The sequence below is a fragment of the Larimichthys crocea genome, chromosome III (genome assembly GCF_000972845.2).
Source record: "Larimichthys crocea isolate SSNF chromosome III, L_crocea_2.0, whole genome shotgun sequence".
In the NCBI taxonomy this organism is placed as follows: domain Eukaryota; kingdom Metazoa; phylum Chordata; class Actinopteri; family Sciaenidae; genus Larimichthys; species Larimichthys crocea.
The window spans coordinates 35333781-35350058 of NC_040013.1; the positions used below are offsets into that span (position 1 = coordinate 35333781).

The 16278-nt window shown below is 38.6% G+C and overlaps 1 protein-coding gene across 1 annotated transcript; it reads right to left on the minus strand.

Annotated features, from left to right (window-relative positions):
- Positions 1-287: 287 nt before the first annotated feature.
- Positions 288-11949, minus strand: mccc2 (methylcrotonyl-CoA carboxylase subunit 2). Its single transcript, XM_027278173.1, has 17 exons — positions 11690-11949; positions 10377-10443; positions 9985-10069; positions 9496-9597; positions 9164-9291; positions 8811-8923; positions 7944-8057; positions 7720-7784; positions 7070-7169; positions 6876-6971; positions 5644-5716; positions 5479-5555; positions 3890-3956; positions 3411-3567; positions 2575-2689; positions 1691-1776; positions 288-740 (listed from the first exon to the last, which is right to left on the minus strand). The coding sequence occupies exons 1-17, from the start codon at positions 11819-11821 to the stop codon at positions 623-625; spliced, it is 1695 nt and encodes a 564-aa protein (XP_027133974.1). The 5' UTR covers positions 11822-11949; the 3' UTR covers positions 288-622.
- Positions 11950-16278: the final 4329 nt, after the last annotated feature.

The window sequence follows — 16278 nt, forward strand, 5'->3', positions numbered from 1 at the left end:
ACAACGTACACTGAGCTTGGACTTTCCAAAAAACGTTATTCTGTCATGATTTTCCTCACAATAGCTCCTCTGTCAGTACAAGAACACCATTATGTATCATCTAAAAAGGTCTTTAGCTTGAAAAATGTTGAATGTGCTTTCATTATTCCTCTAGAGCTTGGCAAATGAGACATTTATAGCTAAACAGCGCCCCCTTATGAAGATTTATTTTGCTCTGATATTCCTCTAGCAGGTTGTGTTATCACCGAGCAGCGGTAACTATCCTGAATAAAAAGACAGTACTTGTATGTTTTCACATTTTTATAGTTCAACATTTACAGTATTGGCTAAAAAAAAAAAAAAAAAAAATCCATCAAAGAAGGAAAAGAGAGGAAGGAAACAGTTTGCATTTACACTGGGGCAGTAACAGTTAAGGCACAACTTATTAGTGGAAATGTCCCACACCATCCAATCACATGAATCTGATGTGAGTTTTCTTTAGTGATTTCTTTTTTCCATGTCTGTTGCTCTTAATCTGGTGACACCTCACACAAAAAAAAATCTACAGAGACTAGTTTAAGTACAGTTCATGTCCAACACAAGTGGGTCTCGGATCTCTACACCTGTACAAGCTAAATGAGCATTACATCCTGAATACTCCAAAACGCGTCTTCTTCGTTGGAGCATTCAACGCTGCGCTGAGGCTCAGTCCCAAAACCAGACGAGTATCAGCAGGATCAATAATGCCGTCATCCCACAATCTGAAAAACATAAAATGAAAGTGCATCACATTCAGAAATGACGCATCACAGCACAGATTTTTTTTCAGATGAAAAAAAATATATCACAAATCCTTTGATTTGGTTTTTAGATATTTTTCTAGTTCCCTTAGCCATCCAAGTATATGGGTGGCCAGGGGGACATTTTGATACAAATGGTTTCATACATTGGATCTTGCCTGGTGGTCAATAGAGACAAACTCTGTTCATCAACAGTTCTGATCATTCTTCTTTGTCAAACACATCCATATCTCCATTTCCTGCTAGGATCATCTCTACAATAAATGTGTTAAAAGTCTCTACTGATAAGTCACCGACAAGATCAGGCCAAGACAGGCATAGTATATTTGATTCTTTTGTCTTTTTCCTGATTATTCTCTTTATGTTTTCCCGAACTCTTGTAGGTGTTTTCATTGTAACATTTCTATGTTGGCCAGGATATTTTCAGCCTCAGTGAGGTCCTTTTGTTAAATAAATCAGCCCAATTTTAGTATTTGAATTGTTTCCCAGCAGTGCAACAATACACACACTTCCCTATCAAAAGATGCATATTTTGTTTTAAGAACTCCATCAACATCATAAAAAAAAAAATGGAGCACAGGACTAAATTAAAACCAAAGACAGCTCGTATTTACAAAACAACAGGACATCTAATGGAGAAAAGAATACTTGAAACATGTCACAGCATCACTCCTCATGCATGGAGAGTCTTTGTTGTGGTTTCTCAGTTATTGGGAAAGCAGCATCACATGATTTATTGAAATGCTTCAAAAATAGACACAGGCTGATGGCCTGTTAGTACTCCATCTCTGCCTTTGTTATTTCACAAAGAACATTTTCTTCAGTATAATAGTTGTGAATGTCGTACACTCAGCTGGTGCACATTTTAACACGTACACTCTGCAGCATGATGCATCACGACCAAACCTCACCTAGCACTCGAGTAGTATGGACTGCCTTCCTCTTCAAAGCGCCGCACTATTGGTTGCTTCATGGCAGCCTCCTGCTCTGCTGTGAACTGTGAATAAATTGTTAAAACTGAATAATTGGCACTGTAGGAAACAGAGATAACTGCTGGAAATAAACACTGATAAAGTGTAGCATCAGGTGTACTGAAACAGAGTATTAGCAATTAGGATCTGTATCAAAGGATTGAATTGTACAAGGCCCCGCTTGTGAAAAGAATAAAAACATTGAGTCGGTGGCGGAGCCTTTCAATGCTTTTAGTCCATCCACATCAAATAAACCACTGCAGACATTAGAAACATCTCTCAATATAAATCATGACACAATAGCAAAAATATCATAAGTAATCCAAAATAATCATAAACTCTCAAAGACTGAACATTTTAACCTAAAACGTGATTGTGTCAATTATTCAGTTGTGTCTTCTTACATCTACAAAAATTATCACTTTAACTGTGAATACAAGTAGAACAAACAAGTACCTTTGAAGTTTATTTAAAAATAATGACTCATGGTTAGTTTTTGCTACCTTTTCAGACGGATAGAAATGCCTGCCATCTGGTCACTGATGTGAGGTGTCATTCTGAAGCTATTAATGCACTCTTAATACACCCATAACAGCATACCTGACACAGTTTAATTACAGCCATTTGATAACTGCACTATTCAGCACAAGTCATCATTGTAACACTTAACACTGATATAATTTTATCCTTGTATAAGTGCCATATCAAACCACTGCTAAAGAAAAGTGTCTTTCATAATGTTTATGATTTTGGCAGCAAATTCGAAAAGCTAATTTAAGCCTTTCCAGTGGAGCGCAGATGGGATGATTAATGTGAATCATTACCTCTTTTCCCTCGCGTGCCCTCTGATCCTTGGTGATGGTGGCCAGGACAGTGGCTGCTTGCTCACCACCCATTACAGAGATCCGGGAATTTGGCCACATGTACAGGAATCGAGGGCTGAGAGGAGAAAATGAGGGAGTGTAAATTCGCTTGTGCTTGCCGAGCCAGAATACTCAGCTAAATCACAGACAAACAAAAAACTAATAAAGAAGAAAGAAAAACAAAACAAAAAACCTGCATAAATGAGATCTAATACTCCTGTAATAGTCTAATAATCTCATGACAACTACAGCGAAATATGATTTATGAGAGCTTAAGCTGGGAAACGTACCACTTGGGTAACACTAAATAATTCAGAAAGTCCAACCAAGGTGAGTACAAGCATAGATTTTCCGAAATGCTAAATCATGTGTGCTTATTTAAATTTTATAAGAGAACGCAAGACACTCGTTTTCTAAATGTATTTAAATTGTTGGAAAACAATAAAGGAGAAATGGCTAAATGAGATACAGATGAAAAAGGTTTCATTTAATTAAATCTGACAGTAACTTGGTAACTCGGAACTATTCACACAATATATGCAAATTTGACCATTTTACCATGAAAGGTCGCAAACAAAAATATTTCAGGTTTTTCTGCCGTTAACTCCACCTAAATGTAAAAATCCTGGGGCATCTGATGCATATTATTCATTACTACATAGTATACACTCTGTACACTTTGCACTAACAAACTCAGACAGTCAATGACTATATTTATGCAAAAGTCTTGACCAGACTTATATTTCTGATGCTTCTGGTGTGTGTTAAGCACAGACCACTCAGTAACTTCTTCTTACCTGTAGGCTCTGCCGCACATGCCATAGTTCCCTGCACCATAAGAGCCGCCAATGATAACAGTAATCTTGGGTACATTGGCACAGGCGACTGCAGTCACCATCTTGGCTCCATCCTTTGCAATTCCCCCTGCTTCATACTCTCTACCCACCATGAAGCCTAAGATAGAGATGTAGAGGAGAGATCGCACTTTTTTTATGCCGTCATCACAAGGGATAGCGTCTACTGTAGGAGCGTTAAAAAATAACTGATCAATGCGATCCTTTTATCGCATATCATGTCGCAGGGAGCCATTACAAGCTTATATTAAATACAGGGCATTAGGTGCCTAAGGTCCCATTAAAAGTGACAACACTGACACGATATTTTCAGTTAGCAGGTACTCAGATAATAATAAATACCATTCATTACTGTATTTACCCTGAAGTGAGGTGATGGAGTAATAGAAAGAGAAAATAAAACACAACAACAGAATACTGACCTGTTATGTTTTGGAGAAAAATAAGAGGGATATTTCGTTGGCAGCATAACTCGATGAAATGTGTCCCCTGAAAAGGAATTCAAACACTCAGTGAAGCTGTTCTCCCTGCTACGGAGACATGTACTATCAATAACCTCTAAATAAAATGAAATGACATGAACAGGAATAAAACCGACAAATGAACCACCAACAGAAACAGCTGCATAACTATGCAATATACAGTGGAATATAATGAAAGCACACAAGTGTGCATGCTGAATCTGAGTCTGGATCTCATCTCCAGTTTGCACAAGGTCATGAGGCTTCACATTGGCTTTGTGTTTGTTAGATTTCACTTTGAATACGAAGGAGCTGAACGGCCTTCAGCCTTGCCAGAAAAACGCACCACACAGAGCCTGCCACAAGATAGTGCACAGGAAAGCACAATAGACTGTGCGCGCCATGGAGACACTTCATTTCCATATACTTTGTATTTCTGAATTACTCAGGTGTTTTCTTTATTTTGGCAGTTACCTCTGCTGGCTTTCTTTCAGTGAAGCATCCTGCCTTGCATCCCAAGGTGTAAACACAGGTTGGATACAGTGTGAAAGACGGCTGCCTATTAGAAACTGTCACTTGGGGGGGAAATGATCCGTCAGTTTGCTCCCGAATGCACGCTCAACAACAGAAATCTAATCTTCTTCTGTTCTCTTTCACAAACACCTGGAGAAAAGCTTTTAACAATTTAACTGTTAGCATAATAAAAGCCCAGGCATGTCTTAAGTGATGACAGTGTGTCTCAAAAAAATCTCTCTCTAAATGCAGGTGCTTTATTGATTTTTCTTGGATATGCTTTCTGGGCATGTCTGTTCCACATCTGTGTCTGTCTGAAGCATTGTCAGTCCCATGCGACAAAAATTGCATTGATGAGATAACCCAAGCTCATACTGTCATATTGAGACCTCACGGAAAAAAAATGAATCAAAGAAACCTTTTTTTTTTTTTCTCAGGTCAAGCTTGTAATCTAATTCAAAATGTGTTTGAAAAACATATTAGTCTATAATCACATATTCAGCTTCTCATCTTTCCTAAGCCTGGGTAAAGTTCAGCTCTGTTCACGGCAGATTGGCTTGCAAATTAAGTGAATTATATTCAGTGAAAATTCTGATTGTCTCATGTCCATGGTTTCTAAATGCTATGTTATTACAATGCCATTCATCAGAGCACTCATGAGATGGCCCAGACAAGTGCAATTTGAGAGCTTATTGTATGAGAGAAACTCGGCATCTTGACTGTGAAAGGTCAGTGCAAACCATCTACGAAAAACTAAAGCTCCCTCCAGAGAGAAATATTGCTAGTCAGTGTTGTAAGCAGCAGATCTCCGGAGAGAACACTATGTTTTACTGCTGCATTAAAGTCCTTGACATTTGAGAGACTTGAGAGATATGCTGCCGGTGCCACGCTTACTCCTTTGAAAAGCTTCTGATCTTAATGTTTTGTGAAGCTAGGGACAAACTCTAGGTTTTCTATTAACCATGTGGAGGTATTGTGAACAGGCTTTTATTCTCACTTCATCATTTCAGTCACCTTCGAATACAAATCATATTTACCTTTTTTGCAGACTCTGAAAACAAGACTCCGTTGTTGCCGATGATTCCCACAGGGTAACCAAATATTCTTGCAAATCCTGAAAGTCAAAACAGTAAGGCTGGTGAATTCCATGAGAAAAAAAACTAAATAACTATTATCTGGGTTGTAGAAAAACATTCACATACCTGTAACAAGTGTGTCTCCATAGAAAGCCTTGAACTCATCAAATTTACTACCATCTACGATTCTGGCGATGACCTACAATCAAATAAATAGAACACTGTAAAAGCCATAATGTGGGAAATGGTGAGGATTGCAAAATATATTAACAGTGTTTTGTGTTTGTTGATTGTGTGGGATTTAGTGGCATCTAGCAGTGAGACTACACAAGTGAATCCCCTTGATTCAACCAAGCACGAAGGAGAAACTAAGGTGGTCATGAAAAATACCGAAGGCCCCATATAGCTCAAAACAAACTACCCAAACTGCCCGTGTTCATGGTGATAAAGGAACACATCAGCCAGTGCAATAGTGAGGCTCACTGATGTGTTTATAATAGTGTTTGGACAACACTGATGCTCTGTGGCACAGAGGAAGAAGGTACGCAACGTATCAGGATTTGGCTACACAAAGACTTGTTAATTGAATTTTCCACAGGACTGACACTTCAAACACGTTTTACTTAAATGATTGAAGGGTGCCCTGTGTTAAAACACCCATTATAGTTTAAAAGCTCCTGTAAAGTGGGAGCACAAAGTTGATCATGCATCCTAAATGGACTGCCAATACTGTTCAACACAACAAACAGTTTGACATCTCTTGACTTAGCAGTAATTCTTGCTCCTGGGTGTACATCAAGAATCAAAGGCACAGGCTTTAAACCAAATGAGAACATCTGGCAAGCACTGCCAGAGAGAGCAAAAACAACCTGATTGATGCTGGTTGTCAATTATTGACTGAGCTCTTGATGGAGAGACCTCACAGTTGTTCACAGTGCATTCTGAACCTGTGAAAGCCAGGTCTGTTTGTTTGATTCATAAATCTTAAGATATAAAACAGAAGTGCAGAGTGTGTACGTCTATAAATCTTGTTTTCTGGTGGTAATACTGCAACAAATCAATCTAATTAATGACCATGCTCTGTGCACACACACTTTAATTGCCAGTTCTTTCTAAATAGACGTATGAGTGAAGCAGAGGTGTGATTCTAAATTGACTATTATGTGACCCCACATAGTAGCTTAAGTGTTTTTTAATATCACGACTCACTGAGAACAAAGAGGAAAAAAAACAAACTACCTATTTAATGACCCTCCACATTATTTAGTTCAAAAGACCTAGATATGGTGCTATGTTCTAGTAACTTGAGCAAATCTGAAAGACATTTCTTCTTGAAATACAGGAACCCTGACAAATACCTCTCTGACATCAAAGTTGCGTTTCAAGTTATCTCCAACTATGCCGTAGAGTTCATCTGCAGGGAAGAGAGGAGCTTCAGTAGGTTCTGTGGTGACCTGAGAAGTGTAACAGACTCCATGTCAGACAGCAACAATACCATAACTTGGCAGACAATAAAAGGTGAGTGTTAATGATTCCCTATCATTGGACTGACCTCGATATTTTTCCTGTAGTTGAGGCTTCTCACCACCTTTCTTGCTAAATGGAGCGCATGGTTATCGTCTAATGCATAGTGGTCTGTCACGCCAGATTTTCTGTAAGATAAGAAACAAATCACTGTGAAATTATTGCAACACACAAATCATTACTTTAAAATAATAACAACACTGATAGGAGCATGTGTTTCATCAATGTAAATTAAATCAAATATGATATTTATGATATTTATGATCACGAATGCCGATTTTACTATCCAAACGTGTAAATGTGGACGATTTCAGTCTGTTTTGTCGTGTTATAACAACACAGAGATCTATGTAAAGTGAGTAATGACTTCAAAACATGTGTATATTTAAATAAACAATGTTTCCTTTGCAGTTGGGTCTTCATACTCTTCATTACTCTTTTTCCATCTGTGATTTCTAGTGGCCTTGCATCAACATGTGAAGTGAATATAATTACTTTCCCTTTTAAAGTGAAAAACAAATTATAGTACTTTCAATGACGTTACACAATTGCGACAGTAAAACGATCTACTCTCTGTGTAAATCCAGTTTGTAAACAACACCACCACTGGAAAATGATGTTTTAGCTCTTCAAAAACTCATAAATGCAACGTAAATGACAAATACTGTTCTTCCGTACTTGCAGTGGAGATCAGCACCACCGAGGTCCTCTGCAGAAACTTCTTCCCCAGTGGCAGCTTTGACCTGTAAACACACAGAGGCAACAAAAAGTACATGCTATCATTATTTCTTGTGATTAATTTATGATGTTAGCATAGTGTACGAACAACCAATCCACTAACAGCATTATGAACCAAATTTCACACAATTCTTATACAGTTTAACAGCAAAGATTTGACCAACCAACGGAGGTCCTCCCAGGAAGATGGTTCCTTGTTTCCGCACAATGATGCTCTCATCTGCCATGGCAGGTACATACGCTCCCCCAGCGGTGCAGGAGCCCATCACAACAGCAACCTGAAAGAGTCAAGAAGTTTCTAATGCCAGCACAAAATAAATTATGAAACCCATTTCCTTTTTAAAAAAGAAAAAACACACAGATTCCTGTTCTTAGAAGCCAATTTCAATGAAGATTAAATTGTCAACAATATTAATAACAGTGTAATGGGCACTGGAAACTAAACTTGTTAATTCGTAATGTGGCAATCCAATTGTAAATGTGCAGGTAAAACTAAATATGGACAGCAGAAAAATCCTTAACAAAAAAGAACAGATGCCACAGAAGGAAAAGTCTTGAATAATTTATCATTTTAATCATGAGAAGAGACAATATTAGCATGAGTTAATGGGCAATCAGTTTGGTGAAGGTTTATGAATATACTCAACTGTGTATCACCTCTGGGTGCAGAGATAAGAGTGCGAGACCTGACTTCTCTACAACACCCTTCGCATTTATCAGCTCTCACACAAACTGTCTTGTTTTTGTTTTGCTGCTAAACACAAGGATGTCTCTTCTTCAATAGTCAATTGCAGGATGGATTTTAGTTGCCGGGAGACAATGAAAAGATGAATAACCTACAGCAGTGCGGTTCATTTAAAATTACTATCTCTGCTCTCTCTGGTATAATTTCCCAGACATCCCTTTCTGCTTCTAAAAATTGAGTCCTGAATCAAGGAAATGCTCTTTCAAATACAACAAATAAAGAGTACAACAATAGGCTGTGGAAAAGTGTGTTCAACATGTGAAATACAAATGAGCATGAGCATCACCTGTGCAATCCCCTCTGAAGACAACCTGGCCTGGTTGTAGAAAATGCGTCCAAAGTGATCTCTGTCTGGGAAGACATCGGCCTGTCTGGGTAGATTGGCCCCTCCTGAATCCACTAAAGGAGTCAAGAACATCAGAATAGTTAAGAACTCAGTGATTAATATTTACATCTAGCCTCTGGCTGTATTAAAGACATCCAGCCTCTGCTTTCATGATTAACTCATTAACTGAAAGCTTCGAGCAGGATGTCTCAAGTCCACACTGACAAAAAAAGGCGAGGAGATCTGGCTGACCAAGTAACTGACATTAATAAATCACGGTGAAGATACAGCCTCTAGTGGGTAAGAAAACTCACCCAAGTAAATGCATGGCAAATGGTTCTGCTGGGCTATTTCTTGTGCACGCAGGTGTTTCTTCACTGTGACTGGATAGTATGTTCCCCCTTTGACAGTAGCATCATTTGCAACAATAACACATTCCACCCTATGAGGAATAGAAATAAAAAATAAAAAAAAAACAGACATTTGTCAGATGAACCTGGAGTACAAAGTGAAATCTCATTAACCAAAAAGCTAATTACAAGTCACAAAGATGAAGTTAATACCCCATGTAATTTAATTTTGCAGGAGAAATATCCGCTCTAATAAAAGTATATGATCTCAGGAATCTAAGATCCCTTGTGCTTACCCTGAAACCCGCCCAATCCCTGTAAGTATACCGCCTGCTGGGACTTCCTCTTTTCCATACAACTCATATGCCGCAAACTGAGAGAACTCCAAGAAAGGGGTCCTGGAAGAGAAGCAAACACAAAAAAAAAAAAACATGCTACAGAGTCAATTTTAAAATGTGAAGGAGAAATGTCCTGGAATTCAGTTTTTACACTTTTACAGAAGATGTTCAGTTTTGAGTATGAAAGCGTGACGCCTGTCCTGATAAATATTTTAGCAGTCTACGATTCACAGTAAGATGACAGTTACTGTGAATCACAGTATCCTCCTTTTCCATGTTCTCAGCGAGGAATGTGGACAGTGTCACACAATTGAGCTACCTGCGCCAGACATGCTTTGTGTAATGACGTCAAACCAGAACACTACAAATCTTATGCATCTGCTCTGCTGGGTATGAGTCAGCCACAAATTCACAAAAAAGTCAAAAGATGGAAGTCGCAGATTTTACCCTGGATCCAGCAATCTGTCTATACGCTCTCTTGGCAGGAGCTTCCCACGAGAAGTATGAAGTCTTCTGGCTTTTTCTCCCCCACCTGGATTGATCAAATAAATAGCATGTTAACAAACAATTTGGCAACACTTTGCATGGTCCACAGCTGATTTTTAAATGCGTCATGTAGACGGTGTGTGGAGTACCCTTTATTAATCAAGTATTACTTTCAGTTGATGTAAAAGTAAATCCTTAAAACCTGAATATCTACAGACAGACAGATAGGAGAAAGTAAAAAAGTGTCAACACTCCCAGACTGCCTAAACTTGCACACTAATGTTGTAACTGCAATGTTGGAATTAAAACACAAAGTGATGAATATAACTACTGCAGCGTGTCATCATGCATACCTAATTTAATCTTGTCTGCCCGGTTCTTCAGTTCATCAACGAGAACTTGCATTCGCTCATGATTTTCCTTAAAGACAAGAAAAACAACAAAACATTTGTTTATATATGTTGATTTCGGCTGATGACAAAATAAGACTGCTGGCTGCTGTGACTGAAACTAAAACAAGCTGGTAGGAAAATGTCAAAGTCATATATAAAACAACAAAGCCTTGAAAGCTTTGGTCAACAACAGAGTGAAGAGTGTATCATGTATAATAGAGTGACATTTCCCAAACACTCGTGTATTCATGTATTAAACATTAACTGGTAATTGCAGAAACACATACTGATTTTATTTATTAAATTTTTAAATATTGCTCTAACCTGCCACACAGCCAGTTCACACTTACAAAGTAAGGCAAGCAACTACTGACTAACCACAGTAACTGAAAGTCTCTGTTGGCCTGGACAAACACTGGCTCACCCTTTATCACTCAGCGTTTATCAAGAGGAAATCAAAAAGGTCAGTCACACTGATTTAACATGATCACTTAATAGTCACGTTGATGTGTTTGTTTCTCCGAGGAGGAAATGTCAATGACAAAATGTGCCTGGGGTGCCATCAAGTGGATTTCTTTTGGTGTTGCATCAGTGAGGATGACTTCTGTACGGACATTATGTACCAATAGTTACACTGCTGCACCTCATGATTCAAAAACAGGTCAACTATAACTTTAAACTCAACACGTTTAAGCATTTTAAACTTTGAACACATTGTTTGCATTTTGCATGACCTTGACTCCTGAAGTTTAAGTCATGCTGATACTAGCTGTTCATTTTCAGAGGTTACAGCTGCACAAGCTGCTGTTGTTGTTGTTGTTTTAACTCTCTGTGCACTACAGCTCTGCTTTTGCAGTTTTTACCCACACCTGAGATATAAACTGTACCAGCTATGAAATGTTCTACCTGTAAACATGATGATTATTTGAGGGGCACAAAGAAAACACAAGAAAAAGTACAGTTTCAGTCAAAAACTTGGGTTGTTACGGGGAACAAACCGTGCGTCTGTCTGCTGAAAGATGAATCAGAAATATTTTAGTCAGGCTGCTGTGATGATGCTGACACCTCAGCTCAAGGTTTTGACCTCTTGTGCGCAGTGATCTGCTCAGCATCAGCTTTAGAGCTTTAGAAACCAAACAAACTACACTTTCAACGCATTGTCAACCTGATACGACCTGAACGTGACTTTATACCGGCGTGTCGTGAGAGCTGCGTCACCTAGTTTAACAATTAATGTTGACATTAGCAGCGAGGTTAGCAGGAGGCTAACATACCTGGTATTCAGAGGACTGCTTGTCCGGCTGAGAGCCGAGGCGAGCTACTTTATCGGCGTAGTATGACCTTGTGCAAGCCAGAGGCAGACTCCTGCAGTGGACCAACCATGGTCTGGCCGTCCGGAGAAGCATTTTGATGCTCACGTCTGTGCGTGCGGTGCAACTTGACAGCTCTCCTGCTAGCTAGCCTAGCCTAGCATAGGTCTTCTTCTGTGGTTAATGTTAGTAGGCGTGGAGCCATGTCGCCACCTGCAGTTCAGGGACGGAAATGAGTTCAAATAAATAGAGACGGTAAACAAATAAACAATGAATAGATTTCATTGTTCTTTATTGATTTTCTCTTCTCTCTTTTTTATTTTGTTTTGTTTTTTTCACAGTTTCACACATAAAAGGCTCATAAACATCCAAATGTGAAGAGAAGATGGTGTTCTTGGGCAGCCATGTATCATCCCCCCAGGAGCAGTCAGGGGTTTTGGTGCCTTGCTCAAGGGCAGCTCAGCAGAGCTGGCATCTCTCCAGCTACCATGCTTCAAACTGTGATCCGTGTTCGCAAGACTTGACCAGCCAAGTCAAGTCCCTATGGACTAAGCTACTCAAAAATGACTGCATTTACAAAAAATGTATGTGTGTAAATGTTATATCAATATAATAAAAATTTACAAGCATTTACTCAAGCTTCAAACTGCACCCCATGAATTAAGACTGATGGTTTAAAGTTTCAAAAACCCTTGTGCCTAAATACATCTTTCATGATCTGCACAGAAAATATAAACACCTTGTCCTCTACAAAAATCAATAAATAAATCAATATTCATCCACAGCATGAATGCCAAAATATGTTTTTTCACATAACAAAAGTGTTATAACTTAATTTACTTTAACTTACTTTAATTTATCAAATAAAACATGATATTTTGTTTGTGATTCATTTTATGCAAGATCATTATTCAGATCCATGGTGCCATCGTGTGGATTTTAAAGGTGTTACACCCCTGAGATCTGTACATAATGTGTGTGAGTGTGTAAGGAATTATTTATATTATCTTACACTTATATTAACTCATTTATATTATATCAATTTAGGGGGAAAAAAACTGCATCAAAATGCATTTGACTACATATTATGTATCTCTATTCCAAGGCAGAGAGACTGATCTTACATTCATAGACATTCTAACATGCTACAGTAACACTGAAACAGATGAAGAGGAAACACCTTGTTTCGTTTAGAAATGGGAACTAAAGTTGGTTTTAAGTGAGAATCAGAGTTAGCCTAAAAGCTTCAAAAAAATCCCTTCTGACCTGAGTGCTTTATTCGAGCTAGAGTACATTTGGCAGAGTATAGGATGAAGAGCATTCAAACCAAGAGCTTTTAGTTCATTTAGTTTTAAGAGGCCTTTCTCCTCCAACGCTTCCACCTATTCCACCTAGCAGTGTGCATAGAAATGCCCATGACCTCCACTCAAATGGCTGCTCCTGTTTTCTTAGGAAATATACAATCCTCCACTCTCTGCGTGAACTCAAACCCCTCTCACTCATCTAGCTCTCTCTACTTTGCCGTGTCCCTTGAACCCTTCTCACTGCTGCAGCACTGAAGTGACAGAATAGATGTAGAGGTATGAAAAGCCTCTTAAAAGTAACATAAATAAATAAATAAAATATTTTCATGGCAGAGGGTAGAGTGCAGGAAAGTGGTTGAAACCACACCAGGTTTGGGTGAAAAAGAAATAATAAACAGGGGATTGTGATAAAATTTAGGCAGTGAATCCAGTAAAGTCTCTTGGAACATCGAAGAGTATCAGGGAGCCATTTTACAAGGTGATGATCACATGATTTTTCTGTTTTTATTATAGTATGTTCAAGAGTTTAACATATAGCTTGACACAGTTGTATTTGGCCACGTGGTTGCATTTTGCATACATAAATCTCAAAGCTTCCTTGATTGCATGCATATTCAACTGCACAGGTTATCGAGTGAAAGATAGCATTGAATGTTTGGTCACATTTATAATCTTGTTTACTTGTTTTTTTAATCAGATCATTACTGATTTTTTTTTTTATTATTATTTAGCCATGGTTCTTGAAGTGTGTTGTACTGTACTGGATATTTGTTAAATTAAATCAATTACAGTATTAATAAAGTATAAATACCAAAACTAGGGTATTATATTGGCACTGATTTGCAAAAAAGTAAACTATAGGGGCATATATAATACAATATAATAATATAAGGAGCACTCCACCAATTTTACTCATCATGAGGAGCTATATATTGTCTTGTGTGGCTCTGATTGGCACATTGGCACTCGTGATGTTTAAAAAAACCCTGCTAAAACTGGTGGTGTGTAGTTTTAAATACATAAGTACCAGGGAGGAAATGTCTAATGAAAGATGCCACCAAATGGAGCGAGCGAGTGCAGGTAGACAACTCAAACTGCACTGCATATTCACGTGACATGCCTCATACTCAATCATCCAATCCAAACACACCATCCCAATTCAGCGGTCTGTTTAAGTCGCAAACATTTTCCATGTCTCCCTCTGCTCTGCCAATGCCTGCTCTTCAGCCCCAGCACCCACCTGCAGGCTCCATGGGGTTTAACATAATTGCTAATCTCTATCTGTCTACATCTCTATGTATACTTATCTGCGGTGAGTGATGAGGTCAGAGCCTAGACGCCAAACTTTAACTGTATTCTGCTGCCGCAATAAAACATTCCAGTCATGAGTTATCTGACTTAACTTGCATTATGGGAAATGTAGGATCATGCTTTCATCTGAGCTTGATCCAAACTACAGTCTTAAAGTCAGAAAATTTAATTATTTAGTTGTCTTTTGCTCAAGTCCCCCAACTGTATGAGAGTACACCTACTGAAGGTATCTATTTAACTTTACTTAGTGAAACCTCTTTTAACGCAATTAATTGCTGTTTGTGCTAAACTGTACATAGAAAACACACACACACACACACACACACACACACACACACACACACACACACACAGAGTAACTGATTCCTCCCCTGTCTTTGGACAAGCTGAGCTGAAATCTCTCATCCTTCCCTTTTTGAAAAGAGATAATGATGCTCGTTTCTCAGCTCAAAGAAGTCATTAATGTGTGACACAGCCTTGAATGTAGGATATCAAAGCGGCCCCCTCCCTCTCTCCCTCCTGCCCACTAACGGGCACAACCTCGTTAAGATGGCGGAGACATGAATTAATCATCAGTCCACCCTGTAATAGGCCAAGAAATTGTTAGCAGCATCAGTTGTTGTGTGAAATGTCCCTTTGAATCACTCAAAAGTATAAAGCTCCTTACAAATCTTTCATCTCATCAAATTTACTCTACCAGATAAGCTGATAGACGTGCTCCCTCGTGTACCCTCATCTGATCCCTTTCACAGATGTGATAGCACTGGCAAGGTGAAAAATGGTTAGAAAATAATAAATCAGATATAACAAGGACAGATTTGTGTGAGTTCAAATGCAATACAAGGCCGTAGAGAACACCATGAGCCTTATACAGTAGCTGTGATATAATCCCATTAAATACACACTAAAGTACATCCTGAATACATAGCATAACCTGTCTCTCCAGAGACCAAAGGAATAAATCTCTGTTCCCATAACAAGACACATTTCTATAGCAATCATTTTGAATTCTTTTAGATTTTAGGTGGGGGCAGGGACACAGATGTACTCTCAAAATGATGTGAATAGGTGCAAAGACAAAACTTCCTTTTCTAATGCCATGCTATAAAATGCCACACTGAATTATTGTCTTGCTCGTTAGTTGTTTGTTTGTTTGCTGTACCTCTATGTGGAAAAATCCTGCTCATGCATATTAGCCTCAGGTCTCTATGACTTTATTAGAGCAGAGTTTATCTGATCCTGGGTTATAAGGTAATGTCTTGTACTTGGCAGGAGTTATTAACTTCTTTGAAGTGTCTGCTTGTTCACAGCTAACATTTATGAAAAGTGCTATGAAAGCCACCTATTATTGATGGTCAGGTGTTATAGCAGTTCATCTATGTTCATTATTTAAGTGGGGGAAAAAAAAGTCCTGGCACTTTCAGAGGTAATTGCCCCTTTGTGCAGAATGTATCTTTCAAAGGAATAAAAGACTAAAGATACACCACAGCATATCTACTGGGTTTTTGTGTAGCCCATCAAAAGAATGACCAGTGATTTTAAGTTCAGCTGAGGCTTCATGATCAAAGCACAGCAGCCACTGGAAAGGAATGATGTTGTTCACCAACCACCCCATTCCTGTTATCAGGTGAGGTTTTGTTAACAAAAAAAAATCCTTCTCCTAGCAACAACAACAACTACTGCCAGAAGAAAGAACACTTTTATAGAGTTCTGTGTGTGTGTGTGTGTGTGTGTGTGTGTGTGTGTGTGTGTTTGTGTGTGTGTGTGTGTGTGTATGGTCAAATAAAGCTCTGCTTGGGATGAAATGTTCACATATCTCATTAAAGTCAGCTGGTATTGTATTAGATGTACTCTTTGACATTATTTTGTGGTGTTTCGGAAGATTTGTAATTTGTATTTTGCTAGCTGGCTCTAGGGCTGTCAGTGGCTATCTTGCAG